Below are 16,022 nucleotides of genomic sequence, written 5' to 3' on the forward strand. Positions count from 1 at the left end.
CTGGCTGTAACTTCATATCTAGTGTACAGACATGAGAATGGTATAGATTGTCTCATCTTAACTCACAGCAAGAAAGTGAGTCAGCGTATTTCTCAAAGTACTGCTCTCATTATAGGTCATGTTAAAAGGCAAAACAGGGTTTAATGGTAAATAACAAATGTTTATTGTGTGAATGATTGAGGTGATCGCTGCGCCCATTCACATTAACGGCAGCTGAGAAGCTAAGCTCCCAAAACTTTTGCTTTCAGGTTAACTAGGGCTTTGTCCCATATTCTTGTGTACACCTTTGATGCGGTTTGATTTTTATCGTCATGCTTTACATATGTTGTATGTTGTCTAAATGTTGACTTTTTGCTTTTGCTGTTATTGTCTTGTGCACACAGGGCTCCCATAAAGACTCTCATTGAACCACCCTGTATGAATAAACGCTGAATAATAATTTTAAATGAGCAGATGATAATATACCGTATTACTCAACTTTATTTCACACCCAAAAAGGAACACACATTTTGTGGAAGCACTAGATCCATATTACAGGGCCGGCTAACAGGCTTGTTCAGGCAGATCAATCTATTTGTTTAAATGAATAACCAGCAGTTTGAGTTACATGACCGAGCAGAGCAGAATCACCCTTTACATGATGTCCGCAGCGTGTTTTGCTGTCATACTGGTATACATTTCACATGACCTAAAATTTATTAAAGTGTTACGAACCACAAAAAAAAAAACACAAATGAAATTTGAATGTGTCCCTCCCGTACTGCTTTTAAAATGTCTTTCCTGGGTTTTCCTCTGTGTCCTCCACCTCTGTGATCTCCGCCTCGGGCTCAGCTGACGAGGCCAGGTGGAAGAGCTGGAGACACAACACGCACACACAAAAAAAAAAATATTGGCAACATTTGTACACAAGTGTTTGGGATTGGGTGAGTGGTTAAGTGTGTGTGTACAGAATGGCCGTGTACTTACATTGGATGTGTCATTTTTTTCCAGGAAGCATTTGTACTTTGGCGGGGGGCGAGGAATCGGAGGAAACAGAACCTCGGACACCCTGAAACGCACACACATTTTTAGGGACATTACATTGATTTACATGCATTCCCTGGAGACAACCCTAACCTTAAACCAAGTCTTCACTATAATATTTTATGATTTACGTCATGGGGACTTGTGATTTGTCCCCATAAGGAAAGCCAGTCCCCACATGTCCCCACAACATTAGTAATACCCACCCACACACACAATGAGCCTTAAGCAAGAATGTCAATACACATTTTAAAATAATTCTGCAGTCATTTGCATCAGCTAAAATAATAATGTATTTTGTATTAAAACAAATACAGTGCATCCGGAAAGTATTCATACCGCTTCACTTTTTCCACATTTTGTTATGTTACAGCCTTATTCCAAAATGGATTAAATTCTTTTTTGTCCCTCAAAATTCTACACACAATACCCCATAATGACAAAGTGAAAAATGTTTTTTAGACAATTTTGCAAATGTATTAAAAATAAAACACTCAAATATTACATGTACATAAATATTCACACCCTTTGCTATGAAACTCAAAATTGAGCTCAGGTGCATCCTGTTTCCACTGATCATCCTTGAAATGTTTCTACAACTTGATTGGAGTCCACCTGTGGTAAATTCAATTGATTGGACATGATTCGGAAAGGCACACACTAGTGGTGTGCGATACTGCAAGATTTGGTATCGATCCGATACCAAGTAAATACCAGTATCGCCAATACCGATACTTTTTAATAATTAAGGTTGATACATCATCAAATTGCTAAATCTGAATGAATTTTCATGACCATTAAAGTGTTTGTGATTTTTCCTTTGGATTATTAATTAGTTAAAACCCAGGACAGAATTTGGGCAAAGTTTATAGGTAAATAGAAAATACTTCATAATAAAAGTTTTTGTTCAGAAATAATAGAACAGTAACAAAACATTTTTTCCCCATACATTGTCATGTCTGGACTTTTTTTCTTAAATAAACAAAGTGCACAAAATTATCACTCGAGAACAAATTAAAACAAATTATTTTTTTGAGGTAGAGTGTTCAGAAACTACAATACAAAAGTTAAATAAAATTTCTCCCTTCATTACGCTTCTTTTCTGGATTTCTGGACTCTGTGCTGCTTGTGTGTGTGTGCTGCTGGCCGGGCCTGGCGGCTGAGCCTGCTCGCTTGTTTGCCTGGCGCCGCTGAGTCACGTGATGGTACAACAACAAAACACAAGAGGGGGGAGGAGGAGCAAAGTGTCCCTGCTCCGCGCTGTGGCAGCAGGGGTACTTGAAGTCAGCAGCACTTACACAGACACAGACAGCCAGGTCGCCTCTTTGATGAAACCGCAGCAGTGCATACAGGAGAGAAACTGAAACTAAAGTATCGATCTCATTACACTGGTATCGATCAATATCAATACCAACGTTGGTATCGATATTATCAATATTTGGATCGATCCGCCCACCACTAGCACACACCTGTCTATATAAGGTCCCACAGTTGACAGTACATGTCAGAGCACAAACCAAGCCATGAAGTCAAAGGAATTGTCTGTAGACCTCAGAGACAGGATTGTATCGAGGCACAGATCTGGGGAAGGGTACAGAAAAATTTCTGCAGCATTGAAGGTCCCAAAGAGCACAGTGGTCTCCATCATTCGTAAATGGAAGAAGTTTGGAACCACCAGGACTCTTCCAAGAGCTGGCCACCGGGCCAAAATGAGCAATCGGGGGAGAAGGGCCTTGGTCAGGGAGGTGACCAAGAGCCCGATGGTCCCTCTGACGGAGCTCCAGCGTTCCTCTGTGGAGATGGGAGAACCTTCCAGAAGGACAACCATCTCTGCAGCACTCCACCAATCAGGCCTTTATGGTAGAGTGGCCAGACGGAAGCCACTCCTCAGTACAAAGCACATGACAGCCCGCTTGGAGTTTGCCTATAGGGACTGCCCTAAAGGACTCTCAGACCATGAGAAACAAAATTCTCTGGTCTGATGAAACCAAGATTGAACTCTTTGGCCTGAATGCCAAGCGTCATGTCTGGAGGAAACCAGGCACCGCTCATCACCTGGCCAATACCATCCCTACAGTGAAGCATGGTGGTGGCAGCATCATGCTGTGGGGATGTTTTTCAGCGGCGGGAACTGGGAGACTAGTCAGGGTCTAAGCACACAGCCAAGATGACAAAGGAGTGGCTTCGGGACAAGTCTCTGAATGTCCTTGAGTGGCCCAGGCAGAGCCCAGACTTGAACCCGATTGAACATCTCTGGAAAGACCTGAAAACAGCTGTGCACCGACGCTCCCCATCCAACCTCATTGAGCTTGAGAGGATGTGCAAAGAAGAATGGGAGAAACTCCCCAAATCCAGGTGTGCCAAGCTTGTAGCATCATACCCAAGAAGACTGGAGGCTGTAATAGCTGCCAAAGGTGCTTCAACAAAGTCTTGAGTAAAGGGTGTGAATACTTATGTACATGCGATATTTGAGTGTTTTATTTTTAATAAATTTGCATAATTGTCTAAAAAACATTTTTCACTTTGTCATTATGGGGTGTTGTGTGTAGAATTTTGAGGGACAAAAAATAATTTAATCCATTTTGGAATAAGGCTGTAACTTAACAAAATGTGGAAAAAGTGAAGCGGTATGAATACTTTCCGGATGCACTGTAGTTGACAAAAGAAGTAAAACCGCCAAAGAAAGATGAAAAGAAGTGCATCCTTCCCTTCTCTTCTTTTGCATTTTTTTTCATTTTGTGTTTTCCCCTGTTCGTCTATTTTAGAACTCGGGTGGGGGTTTCTGTCTACACCTCAAGGAAGTGTAGGGTGGATGTTTTGCGGTGGCATTTCAGAAAACAAGACACTACCACCACCCAGACACTCATCTCACTTCCCCTTTCTGCACTGTTTTACTTACTTAATTTTGCTGACATGGGGGGGGGGGGATAAAATAATTTATTTCATCTGGTGTGAAGGGAGGTGGCAAGTTTGTGAGCAGCTGTGTGCGAATGGGCGAGTGTGTGTGTGTGTGTGTGTGTGTGTCATGCATCAGTCAAGAGGTTAGTCCAGTTGGAGACAGGAACAGTACCTCTGATGGCGCACCAAGAGCAGCACAGCCAGGAGGATCATGGGTATTCCAAGTGAAATTGAGACGATCACCAGAGTGTTGAGTCTGTAAACGGACGGTTCCACCGCTACAGACAGACACACACATAAAGACGCTGATCAGTGTACTGAGGTTATTGCATTCGTTAAACATAACATAGTGTACGCAGGCTGCCAGACATCAAACAATCAACCAGTGGATGGAGGGGGAAAAGTCACCAGCCTTTGGTTAAACCACTATTGGACAGCACTCACTGACGGTGTGACTCCAGTCACTCCACTGGGGAGATCCTAGACAATATCCCATCTTTTTTGTCCTCATCCTCACTCTGTAGGTGCGGCAGGGATCTGCATTCTGCTCTAAAAAAGACAGCTGGCCGGTGAGGTTTTTGGGTCTTTCCTGTTTATAAAAGATAAAGATTCACTGGTAAACACCCACACAGTAGGTTTACTTAATTTAGATTGTTCTTAGCTGAGCAGGTCTGATGCTTTGTGGACTTATGATTCCTTGGAAATCGTATCATCTTTTGAATAATTAAAAATTAAATTAATTAAAAAAGTTTAAAATAAAGGTTTGTCTTGTTTATGTGCTCCAGAAGGTAATGCACTAAATGGTATATCTTATTTCTGGAATAATCAACACCCATATACACACAGACATACTGTACCTGGTCCCCCATGTCCAGCTGGTATTCAAAGCATGAGGGGTTGGAGTACTCTCGACTGCGGGGAAGACCCCATGTCACCAGCAGGCCTCCGTCTTTGATTGATGCAGAGACGTTTTGGGGTGGAGACAGGACCTCTGGAGCAAACACAACCACAAAATTACTCAAATAACTGATAACAATTATTTGGGAAGGTGTGCTGTGGGTTCCCTACAACCTACAATCTAAAACTAACTTGAACCTTCAGCTTACCAAATTCATGTATGTATTTTTTATTTATATTATTTGGAAGCAAACACTCGCTTGTATGACAATTTATTAGGATGTCTGTTGGGGGAGGGGGGATTAGATTTCGATAACAAGGTAATAATATTATGAAAATTAATGTTAAGAAAAAAGCTTCAATGGTATGGGAATACATTTGCAAATTCATGAGAAGAAAGTCATAATATTATGAGAATAGGGTTAGGGTAATAGGGTAATTAGGGTAATATTCAATCATCAAACACACTAAACTAAATACACAGATACATTCTTTTTTAGCCTTGATGGAGACTGTCTCTCTGTCTGTCACTTGGACTGAAATATCTCAACAACTATTGGATTTGTACAGACATTTTTGTCCCCCCTCAGGATGAATCATAACAACTCCGGTGATCCCCAAATTTGGGTTAGGGTTAGGGGTTAGGGTTGGGTTGTTAGCATTTAGCTTAAAGCACCACTGAGTACACCACTCTGACTCTTGTCGGCTCAACAACAACTCAGTGACAGTGTTTGTCTTGGAGTGTTACCTAGCATGACCCTTTCGTACGTGTAGGTGTAGACAATCCACTTGTCGTGCTGGGTTATGTTAAAGTGGAGGATCACATGTAACATCTGATACTCGCGCAGAGTCACAGACCTCGATCCGACTCGTTCCCCAGACGAATGGTGTAGAGAGTGAACTGCCCTTTCGTCGTCACAAATGCTGGATGAATAGACAACGAAAGAGATACACAGTCAAAACAATTTTTACCTTTGAACGTACCTGCATTGTAAATATGTTCATTTTTGATTGCTTGAAGGTGAACACTACTCAATCTCCACTTAGAAAACGCTTACTTTTACACAGTTTGGTATCAATCAGTGAATTATAATTGTTTTCCTCCTAATGTCCTTTTTGCTATACAGTGGTACAACACAGATTAGGCTATTATTCATATTCATAAATATTCATCAAAGCTATGCTTTATGGGTAAAGTCTCATTTAAAAAATACCTGATATAGACAAAGAGCTGAGTATCCTTCTGTAAAGTGTTGAAAGACCAGGAGCAGTTGAGTATATTTGTTGGGTAAAGGACGCAGAGAAAGTTTCCATCCACCTCAGTATCCTCTATATGATGCCGCTGCACCGAAGAACTATGTTCCCAGAGCTGAAAGAGTTTCACAAATATAAAGAACAGAATATTGAAAACAGAAAAAATAAATCTGTATTTCAGCAGCAAACGTGTATTGTGCCTGTGGAAGTTAAAAGAACAGTTTGATTCTCACGTCATCAGTTGTCTTTTCCCCCTGACAGACATTTGGATCTGGATTGTTGGCCTCCACCTCTGTTAAAACACAACATATTTTTGGAGTTATGGCACGAGGGAAAACACGAAACAAGCTGATGTTAGTTCTAACTCTGAGAACGTACACACAGCGACATACAGTAAGCATCAACGCACGTCCATCACAATTTAACCCTGTAAAGCCTGAACCATGAAATAATTGCCAGAAAATTCAAATTTTATGAAACTGGAGTGTTTATTGAACCTTCTGACAAATTAAGAAAAAAGAAATTAAATATCAATTTGCATATATGAGTTTTAATTTGTATCATTTTTGTACAAAAACATATAAAACACAACATTTTTAACCCATTAAACTTTGAGTTTCAATGCCATCCTTTCTCACATCAGGGGGCACACTAGAGGTTGGCCTTTTGCGGGGGGGAGGAGGTGTTCCTCCTGCTTCTGGAGAGGATAGTGGTCTGCCACACTTGATTTTGCCCTTTCCTGCACTTGTGAGAGAGGTGCCAACAGCAGCTTGAAACCTTCGCAGGGCCATGGGTTTCTGCCTGGGCTTCAATTTCTTCTGGTGCACTGCATGTGTCTGATTGTATACATCAGGTTTTTCAGGAAAAAAATATCACACTGATGATGTAGAGGTCTCAAAAACTCATGTATCAAATATGATACACTTGGCGTTACAGGGTTAAACAAGCTGTGCATTCTCTTCTGCAGGACACCGTGCTTAGTTCATCGACGATTATATACGCATTTAATTGGAGTGGTGGAGGAAGCCAGTTTCCTTGAATGTTGTGTACAAGGAAAGCAGAAACAAACTGCGACACCACCCTAATGTGAGCAAGATAGCCTAAAATGTTTGGCAAACTAAGCATGGTGTACTTAAGAAGAGATGTGGGACGTTTTCATTTTGATGGTGTCATCATCCATAAAGTTATATTCAGTGTGTGTGTGTGTGTGTGTGTGTGTGTGTGTGTGTGAGTAGTGTGTCAAAAGTTACCCACCACTTTGTGAGGCCCACAAAACCAGCAAACTGGACCAAAATATTGGAAGGACAGGAAACAGCTTCATAGCCAACCTAGTGGTTTTACACACACACACACACACACACGCACAAAGACAGATGTACATAAACACACAGTACCGAGGCCACATACAGTAGGTAGTAATTGGCTGTTCATACTTCCCCTTTTTAAAAGCCTACATTTAGAGACTGGCTGCTGGTAAGACACCTCAATGGCCATATCATCAAATAGAAACAAATCACTTTCCTCATATGACTGTTAAGTGTCCTCTTGGTTACATTCAGAAGAAGAATGAGTTTGTCAGTGCTTTCTTTTGTTTACACACTCAGCTATGCTTCTCTCTTCTCTCAAAAATGACAAACCCATGATTAGCTATTCCCAGTGTGAGCTCTGTTTAGAATAAAAACTAGCACAAAATCCTCCTACAATATACATCCTAACACCATTAGTGTAAATAACATAACTGAGAAGCCGTTACCTCCTGCTGTCCCTCCACTCTGTCGCTGACTCTGGTTCTGACAGAAGTCAGTGACACATTTCTGGGGAAAGAAGAAGCGTGACGTCACATACTGTACAGAGCTTCAGGAAACTGTGTGTTTCTTTCTGTTTCTTTGTTCTTACTCTCACACATACGCAGCAAGATCAAATATACTTAGCTTTTCTGGTTACATCTAAAGCAATGTGTTGATGGTAAATACACTAAGAACTAGCTACAAGTAAGAGACTGAATACTTTTTTTTAACAAAACTGGTAACTTTCGTCAAACTGGAAATCTTTTACTTTTAACTATTAACTACCAATAACAGAAATCAGAAGGAATGACAAGAAATATTCTATTAATTACTTACATTTCCTAAAGGTGACACTTTCCATCAAGTTGATGATTTGGCATTGCGCAGGGCAGATGACGCTGCTGCTTTACATCTTTGCATGGAAATAATACAGTGAACAAAAGTAGTTCCCTGACCGGGAATCGAACCCGGGCCGCGGCGGTGAGAGCGCCGAATCCTAACCACTAGACCACCAGGGATCATTGTAAATACTCTTAGGGTAATAACTTATCAATGTCATATGGCTTCTTGTCTTTTTACTGTCGCTGCGTAGACGGCCTTTCTTCCCAAACGTTAGTCCTCATCCACGAAGCCCTTTCTCTCATAAAGCTGATACCACTTCCGCAGGAACACAAATCTCACCCTTGGCGTATCTTTTCTGAGTAAGTTTTCGATTGTCGCCACTCCTCTTCCCATCACTCTGGTGCCCTAATAAGGAATGGGATTTATTATTTATTTGTTTATTTAAAACCGGGACAGTGTACAATAAATGTGTTGCACGAGATATAGCACAATGGCAGTTTCCATCTGTTGTCCCTGGGCGTGTATGCAATGCACATATAACAATATAGAAACGATAGTTCCACATAACACTAATAAATACACCTGTAGCACAGACCAGACACTATCAGACCTTAATGACAGCATGACTGTCTGTCTTTCAACCATTATTTAACTTTAGTTTTAAAATGATTAAATGCAGTATCGTGTAGAATCTTATAAAGTAAACAAGCAATGGTAATAAACAAAAAAAGGTCAATAAGTTGTATAATATCTCGATAATATTGCAATAGTGGTATGAGATCGGATTTTGTTTTTCCCCCGGCGCTTTAATAAGAGCTCGTTTAAACAGTTTACACAGCGGTTGTATTGTTGCAGTACATTCCTGTGACCAGGAGGCGGCACAATAAGACAGATGTGATAATATCACAGAGCGCATGTACACCATAGCTGCAACTGTATTTAAGTAATTACGAATACATCTGAAATGTATTAAACCGTAATCAATTAGCAATTGTTTTCCATCATCCGCCATCTAGTTCGGTCCGGACTTACTCCTCCTTTCTACCATAACTAACTGCCGCTCCTCCACTCGGTGGTGGGGCTCTTCCATTGTCCGTCGCTACTGCTCCAGCCGACTTATTTAATGAGTTGCCTGCACATGGGATGATGAAACCTGAGCATATGAGTGAATGGGCCAACGTCATCTCTGACTTAACGCGGGTTTGGAAACGAAAGCAGCCCGCCACATTTGTTCCGGGTACGAGAGAAGAGAAAGGTTCAGTCCGCCGTCAGCACAATCTGGAGGGAAGACTTGCAGACTGTAAGTCACCAACGCTTCATGTAATCACCACCGTGTTGTTGAAGCCGCGCTGTCGTTTACAAACACAGTCGTTAACTTGAGTGATCATTTGATCATTCGATGGTCGTAGAGGAGCGTTCGAGTCAGCTCGGTTACGTTCTGACTGTGTCACGTCAGTCTGTAAGGAGCTGTTGTAAAAGCATGTAGAACTAACTATCCACTCTCAACTATCCAGTTAACTACATTTTAGCTCATTTTGAAGACGTAGTAATCCAAAGCCAGTGTATTTGGCATCCTGCTTTCATCTCACTCGTGAGTGAAGTACAGAATGATTCATTACACTGTACTACGTGCCAGAAAATGGCTCTTGAGTGGTAAAGAAATGCTGCCACAGTTTGTTACAAAAATCCCTCAGCTTTCTCAATTTGACCCCAAAAACCAAACAACCCTAACACTGACTGGTGTACTTTACTATGAGCAAAAGAACAACATGTTTGTCCAGTTCTTCTCTCCTTCTAATCCTCCTCCTTTTTTTTTTGTTTCTATCTCTCCTCTGTCAGATTCAGCATGTCAGCCAAAGACACAGTGAGGCGCAATAAAACAGTCCTTCAGGACACTTTGTGTGGAGACCGCAGGCTAATCCTCGACAAAGTTCTCGAGATGGACCTGATAACTGGACGCGAGTACAACAAACTCAAAAGCATCAACAAAGAAGATGAAGAGGGGCACATTGTTGAGCTTGTGGATAAGATCATGAATAAAGGAGAAGGCACCTGCCAAGCCTTCCTGCACCTCCTGGAAACTGACGAGGCCATTAAAAGGACTTTCCCTGGGCTGCAGCTGAACAGGCAGTTGAACGACACCCGCCTTTTACCTACACCTGTCCAAGCCTGTTCAAGTGACAACAGTGGTACACTAACATACATCATTTTGGTCTAGAAATGTCTAGTATTCCTCATTGTGTGTTTCACATGAAGGTGACTTCTTATGGCTTCATCCAAAGAAGTTCTCAGAGTTTTATGTTTGGAGGTGTAATTCTGTTTCTCTCTGATTTCCTCACATGTTCTGTCACAAGAGAGAAAGAGGCGAAAGAAGGTGAGATTTGTACCTAATATTGAAATAGCGCACTTGAGTCACACAAGGAGGGGTTTTAATGCCTTTCCCTCACAGATAATTATGCGACATAATTTCAACTCAAAGCCTGCGGACACATGCTTGTTAGCCTGTGTTAACATGTAGAATATTAGCTTTGTAATAATGTAATACCTCGTAAAAATGTAACTAATAATGAAAAGTAAAGTTACCTCTTAAATGAAAGTCTTGGAGCATCAAAAATTGAAATACCTAAAATGATCCACTCCACTTAGTTTCTTCATTATGTGCTTGTGTCCAACTGTTTCCATTGTTTTTAGGACGAGCCGTATCAGCTGAACAGCCAGCCTACTGGAATCTGTGTGATCATAAACAACGAGAAGTTCTTGTATCACGATGAGAGATGTGGAACCAACAGAGATGCTCGTATGTTACAGAGCAGGCAGATTCACAGGTGTAACTATTGTTCTGTTTGCTGGTGGTTGAAGTTTAAAAAGGTTTTGTTTGTTTTTTTACATTTCCTGCAGAAAGTTTGGCAGAGGTGTTCAGCTGGCTGGGGTTCAGAGTGCTGGTGTGTAAGGACCAAACCAAGGACCAGATGGATCGGGCACTGAAACGCTTTGCTTCTCTGAGCGACCTCTCTCAGCTGCAGGAGTTCAGCGTTAAGGAGTGGACCGGCAGCGGATTCGCTGATCTTCAGGAAGCTCCTAAGCATGGCGACGCTTTTGTCTGCTGTATTCTGAGTCACGGCACCAAGGGTGTAGTCTTGGGGTGTGACGGGGAGCCCCTCTGCATCAAACAAATAACTCGAACTTTCGGGGGGGCTGACCTATCCACCCTCACCGGCAAGCCCAAAGTGTTCCTGATCCAGGCCTGCCAGGGAGGGAGGATGCAGCGTGGAGTGTTATTCGAAGATCTGCAGGCTGATGACTCTCATTCACTATCCATCCCTGTGGAAGCCGATGTTCTGGTTGCCATTTCCACCGTTGAAGACTATAAATCAATTAGACACAGAATAGATGGGAGCTGGTTCATCCAATCTGTGTGTCAGCAGCTGAGGGAGGGCTGTCTGAGGTAAATGTAAAACTCAAAATGAAATATCTAGTTAGTCTTGTGGCTTGAAATATCCAGAAAATCAATAACATCCGCAATGTTTTGTAATGTGCAGATGTGATTATGTGATCGTTACCATGCAGTGCATGTTGTACACTTTATTCGATCATAATATGTTTTTGTACTCTGCATATTGTTTTAGGGGTGAAGACATCACCACCATCCTCCACCGTGTGAACAATGAAGTAGGCCAGAAAGAGGGCTCCAGTGAACCGGGTGGAGCGAAGCAGATGCCTGAAGTTAGGTTCACCCTGAGGAAGACACTTGTGTTGTCACCACATGGCATTTGAACCTTAATCACCACAAATCATGCAAATACAGCATACTTTATGTTTGAATTAAGGATGTGTAATAATTAACTTGGGAAGGGTTTTATTAACAATGTACTTCTTCGTCATTCTAAAATCTTTTATTTTTAAATTGTCTTTTATATGTATTTTATATTTCACAGATTTTGTCACAGAATAAACCTGTTTTTTGATCAGTGGTAGGTCCAGGTTTGTGTGTGTGTGGGGGGGGGCTAAATGAATACTGGTGACATTTTGCATAACAAATTCCTAATATAAAAGGGCATTTTTATTCCATATGCATATTTAGTATTGGAAACTGTTCCGAAAGCAATATTCTATTTTATTTTATTATAATATTTATTGTTGTAAGTAAAGTACAGCTTTAGTACATTTATCTGGAAAATGTGAAATAGAAGCCAAAAAGATCGTAATCAATAACTGCCTGATAAAGAGAAAAGCCATTTTTAAATGAATGAATGAAGAAAGAAAGAAAGAAAGAAAGAAAGAAAGAAAGAAAGAAAGAAAGAAAGAAAGAAAATCAAATGTATGATAGTTTTTCTTTGCTTCTTTTCCTTAAAATGTTGCCGTGTATTGCTGTTGTTTTGAACTTTTTTATTCCTAATAGCTAAAAACACGATTTTAAAACGGATTCAACCAATCAATGAATACACTGTATTTGTGTGTACTTGCTACTTGGCGGGAAATAGCGTGCTTCTGGATTCGGCTGCGCACGTACAACCGTCTTTACGGTACTACAGCGTCGTTGCTATGACAACTCGGAGCTTCTTTTCCGTATCAGAAAATAGGCTGCATATAGAAGTACAGCAAAGGGCTGCTTGACAGAAAAATGACAAAAACAACCTATCTGTCACAATAAAGGTCTGTCTTATAAAGCTGTTCCAACTACGTAGGGACTTATCTCACTACCGGGAGTGTCTGCCGTTAAATAAAGGCAGCGTTAACGATGGAAGCCCCGCTGGAAGAAGAGACTCCTGCCGATGCCTTAGCGGGGACTGAAGGACCCGAGCTGAAAGCCTCTGACGACGCTCTTACATTCATGTCCAGCCTTGGTGAGTTGTTAGTATATTTTATAGGCTAGTCTGGAGTGTCAACGGGAGACAGAAAGTGCGTACGCCTGAGAGGTAACACCACCTGGTTTTGGCACATCTTGAGCTGGCCCAGACTCAGACTCAGACTTGGCAGGGAAGCGGTTCATTTCGTGCGAGCAAAGAGCAGAAAATAAGAAAATAAGCGTTAGAAATATTTGAAACTGTCCATTGTGGCTCATGTCCAAACTGAAGTCTTCTCTCAGAGCCTGCAGAGCTGCGGAGGTGTGTGTTTGCAGACTCTCTGGTGACTGTGTCAGAGGGCGGCCGAGAGCTGGGGAAGTTCAGTGTGAGTGTGGAGTTTGCCCGCAGAGTCCAGCGGCCCTGTCTGCTGCTGCACGCTCAGAGCCAGGGAGCCATTGATGACTCCCCCTGTGGAACAACAGTGACGGGTGAGGGGGGGCTGGAGCTGCCGAAACAGGTTGATCTCTCCGTTGCTTTGTCCAGTTACAGATGTTTCAGTGTCTTCATGTCCTTTGTCCTGCCTTCATTGTCCATTTAAGTCTACCTAACCACGGACCTGGAGGTGCTGGAGGAAGATCACCACGAGTATGTCAAGGTGAGTCATTGCAAGCTCATTTTAACACACACGTATCAGCTATTGCACTGAAAGTGAAAAGGTTGCTTGCCTGCCTTTCATTCTTACGCCACATCTTTCTGATTTTATTTGCCATTCCCTGCCCTTAAAGACATTTGAATCCCTTTTCAGCTTGAGGGCCACAGTTTGGACAGGAGGTGTCACATGGTGCAGCGTGACGGGCGGATGGTGATCGACAAAGTTACCACTGTGGGAGAGGTGAGAGAAGAAACAATAGAGTTTTCATCCGGTCTTCTTTGTTTTGCTCAGTGTTACGCCACCGTCCATAAAATTCATGCTTGGAGATGTCAACAAACCTGCTGTGGTGAAATAACTGTAAGGTGTAGTCCTTTTGTGTGTGTACAGGAGGTGACGAAGGAGAGCGTTTCTTTTCCCATGTCTGTCCTAAGAGGGCTGGTAACCGAGGGTTCCAACTTGCTGCTGATGCGCCTGATTGCTCTTAGGAAGAAGGTGCCAGAACACATGGCCTTCATCTCCTTCGACCAGGGATTACACATCATCCACACCACTTTCGTGAGTAATTCTACCAGTGAGACCTCTTGCTCATTCTGCGTGTTGCTTGAATAGTGCACTCTGGATTATTTGTTTCTCTGTGGCCAGAGCGAGCTGGGTCTGAAGCAGCTGGAGGTCAGGGGTGAGAAGGTCGGGGTATTCGGGGTGGAGAGGACTGTTCATTCTGTGGAGGATGGCCCCACTACCTGGCAGTGCTACTTCCTGGCTGATGGGTGAGCTCAATGACTGACAGTCTCACGGCCCACCACTGGGGAACGAATAGGGTAACACTGGTAGTTGTACACTGTTACAATTCTTTTAGTGTTTGCAGTGTGTTTGGGCTGCATGATTAGGCTAATCGAATTAAAAGTTTTGGTAACCACTGTTAATGGTGACTGATGGCGACTAGTACACTAACAGACATTGTATGGCTGTAAAGACAGACAAAACAAACAGAGAAGGGTCTTGAGTTTTTTTCTATTCTTACTGATTAACATGTCAGGAGCAGATCCAGCCTTTGAGTGGGTTTTGTTCACATCAGCTATCTGGACCTATGCGCCGCAAGTTGCTAATAAATAGCAAGGCATTTTGTTTTCCAGGCAATTATACCTAAATAAGGTCCAAAAACTGCAAATGTTCCTAAAGCAATAGTATAACAAAAGCAATAGTGAAACACCCCACTTCAAGTGCACACATGTATGACTCTGATGCTCTGTAAATCACTTTGTGGGGGGTAAAAACTGTTAATATGACTTGATGAATGAATTTTGTGAGCAGTTTCTGTTCTCTGATCAGGCACTTGGCCAGCAGAGTGCAGGTGGGATCACCGGTCACCATGAGGCTTCTGCAGCTGCCATCACAGCTAGAAAAAGGTAACCATCCCCACACACATAAACACTGTTAATGTAATGAAACAGACTCAGTTATGTTGTTTGTTTGTGTGTGTGTGTGTGTGTGTGTGTGTGTGTGTGTGTTCATGTTAGATTTTGAGAAGATCCCCCTGGTTTGGGAAGAAGACATGCAGATGCACTCCAATTTCTTGGACAGAAAGGTGACCAATAATGTTCTCATATGATAAAGACACTGGATCCATATTTGACTAATTTATTCAGACTGACTCTACCTCGAAAATACTATTTCCTCCCATACATCTCATCCTATCCTATAATACCTTTGAACAGAATATGAATGTGTGTTAATGTCTTGTTGGGGCAGGAGGAGCTGAAGGCAGATCATGCCTCGTACCTGAGACAGCATCCAGAAGTCCGTGCCCTCATATCTGACTTCTTGCAGTTCTTGCTGCTGAGGAAACCAGATGATGTCTTCCAGTTTGCCAGGGAGTACTTCCTCCCTTTTGCCTCCCGCCATCCTCCAGAACCAAGCCTGAAAGGCCCTTCACTCTGAAAGCACACCTGAGGGCCCATCTCACATGCTCAGTGCCACACGCCTTTTCATAGCCTTCTGTTAACTTATCATTTTAACTTGAGGTTCAATTTTAAAATTACATTTGGTTACGCTCTTGTCTTTTTTCCTGATTGACAGATGACTAGTAATGTAACTTTCAAACCTGAGACTTCACCTGAGCTGGAGTGTGATCTTGCTATTTAGTTTAGTGATCTGAATAAAGTGGTTTGTTTCAAACTGTATTTGTAGTCTTATTTTGTTACCTTGTTAATCTTCTCTGGGAAAAGCAATTATAATATGTCTGAGCAACCATAATATGTCTGAGCAATGAGAACTCAGACTAGGAGAAAGCGAGTCTGTCTTCAAAATAAAAGTGTAAAATAAAATGAAAAAAGTGTTACAGCCTTCACCAAATAGGTAAAACTGGAGCTGTATTGTGCAGACTGG

The 16,022-nt window shown here is 42.0% G+C and overlaps 4 protein-coding genes and 1 non-coding gene across 6 annotated transcripts; 3 read left to right on the forward strand and 2 right to left on the reverse strand.

Moving 5' to 3' along the window:
* Positions 1–457: 457 nt before the first annotated feature.
* LOC139296554 (interleukin-13 receptor subunit alpha-1-like) lies at positions 458–8,269 on the reverse strand. 2 transcript variants are annotated; one of them, XM_070918986.1, is made up of 11 exons: positions 8,196–8,269; positions 7,826–7,886; positions 7,327–7,400; positions 6,306–6,364; positions 6,033–6,187; positions 5,567–5,742; positions 4,779–4,912; positions 4,366–4,510; positions 4,094–4,199; positions 967–1,048; positions 458–853 (listed from the first exon to the last, which is right to left on the reverse strand). In XM_070918986.1, exons 3-11 carry the CDS (start codon positions 7,391–7,393, stop codon positions 767–769), a joined length of 1,011 nt encoding a protein of 336 aa, XP_070775087.1. In that variant the 5' UTR covers positions 7,394–7,400; positions 7,826–7,886; positions 8,196–8,269; the 3' UTR covers positions 458–766. The 2 variants fall into 2 exon arrangements, with proteins under 2 accessions (XP_070775087.1, XP_070775088.1); XM_070918987.1 differs by lacking the exons at positions 7,826–7,886; positions 8,196–8,269 and having other exon boundaries at positions 5,677–5,742.
* On the forward strand, positions 2,547–3,490 carry LOC139296279 (uncharacterized). The gene is given in 1 exon segment (XM_070918644.1): positions 2,547–3,490. A coding segment is annotated over 1 exon segment (648 nt). The 3' UTR covers positions 3,195–3,490.
* Positions 8,270–8,305: 36 nt separating the features above from the next.
* Positions 8,306–8,377, reverse strand: trnae-cuc (transfer RNA glutamic acid (anticodon CUC)). The gene has a single exon. It is a non-coding gene; the product is annotated as a tRNA-Glu (tRNA).
* Positions 8,378–10,047: 1,670 nt separating this feature from the next.
* On the forward strand, positions 10,048–12,049 carry LOC139296093 (caspase-3-like). Its single transcript, XM_070918387.1, has 5 exons — positions 10,048–10,390; positions 10,541–10,575; positions 10,893–10,998; positions 11,100–11,646; positions 11,828–12,049. The coding sequence occupies exons 1-5, from the start codon at positions 10,048–10,050 to the stop codon at positions 11,973–11,975; spliced, it is 1,179 nt and encodes a 392-aa protein (XP_070774488.1). The 3' UTR covers positions 11,976–12,049.
* An 890-nt stretch (positions 12,050–12,939) lies between these two features.
* On the forward strand, positions 12,940–15,652 carry catip (ciliogenesis associated TTC17 interacting protein). The gene is made up of 9 exons (XM_070919638.1): positions 12,940–13,045; positions 13,288–13,473; positions 13,585–13,640; positions 13,791–13,877; positions 14,025–14,192; positions 14,280–14,404; positions 14,967–15,043; positions 15,155–15,222; positions 15,387–15,652. The coding sequence occupies exons 1-9, from the start codon at positions 12,940–12,942 to the stop codon at positions 15,573–15,575; spliced, it is 1,062 nt and encodes a 353-aa protein (XP_070775739.1). The 3' UTR covers positions 15,576–15,652.
* The last annotated feature ends 370 nt before the right edge of the window (positions 15,653–16,022 follow it).

This window comes from Enoplosus armatus, chromosome 14 (genome assembly GCF_043641665.1).
Source record: "Enoplosus armatus isolate fEnoArm2 chromosome 14, fEnoArm2.hap1, whole genome shotgun sequence".
Classification (NCBI taxonomy): Eukaryota; Metazoa; Chordata; class Actinopteri; order Centrarchiformes; family Enoplosidae; genus Enoplosus; species Enoplosus armatus.

Coding starts and splice junctions, on each gene's coding strand:
- catip (XM_070919638.1), top strand. CDS start 12,940: ATGGAAGCCCCGCTGGAAGAAGAGACTCCTGCCGATGCCTTAGCGGGG. Junction 13,878..14,024: donor AAGTTACCACTGTGGGAGAG/GTGAGAGAAGAA, acceptor GTGTGTGTACAG/GAGGTGACGAAGGAGAGCGT. Junction 15,044..15,154: donor GCCATCACAGCTAGAAAAAG/GTAACCATCCCC, acceptor TGTTCATGTTAG/ATTTTGAGAAGATCCCCCTG.
- LOC139296093 (XM_070918387.1), top strand. CDS start 10,048: ATGTCAGCCAAAGACACAGTGAGGCGCAATAAAACAGTCCTTCAGGAC. Junction 10,391..10,540: donor CTGTTCAAGTGACAACAGTG/GTACACTAACAT, acceptor TGATTTCCTCAC/ATGTTCTGTCACAAGAGAGA. Junction 11,647..11,827: donor CTGAGGGAGGGCTGTCTGAG/GTAAATGTAAAA, acceptor ATATTGTTTTAG/GGGTGAAGACATCACCACCA.
- LOC139296554 (XM_070918986.1), bottom strand. CDS start 7,393: ATGAAGCTGTTTCCTGTCCTTCCAATATTTTGGTCCAGTTTGCTGGTT. Junction 5,743..6,032: donor CAGCTCTTTGTCTATATCAG/GTATTTTTTAAA, acceptor CTATTCATCCAG/CATTTGTGACGACGAAAGGG. Junction 4,913..5,566: donor GTACGAAAGGGTCATGCTAG/GTAACACTCCAA, acceptor TGTTTGCTCCAG/AGGTCCTGTCTCCACCCCAA.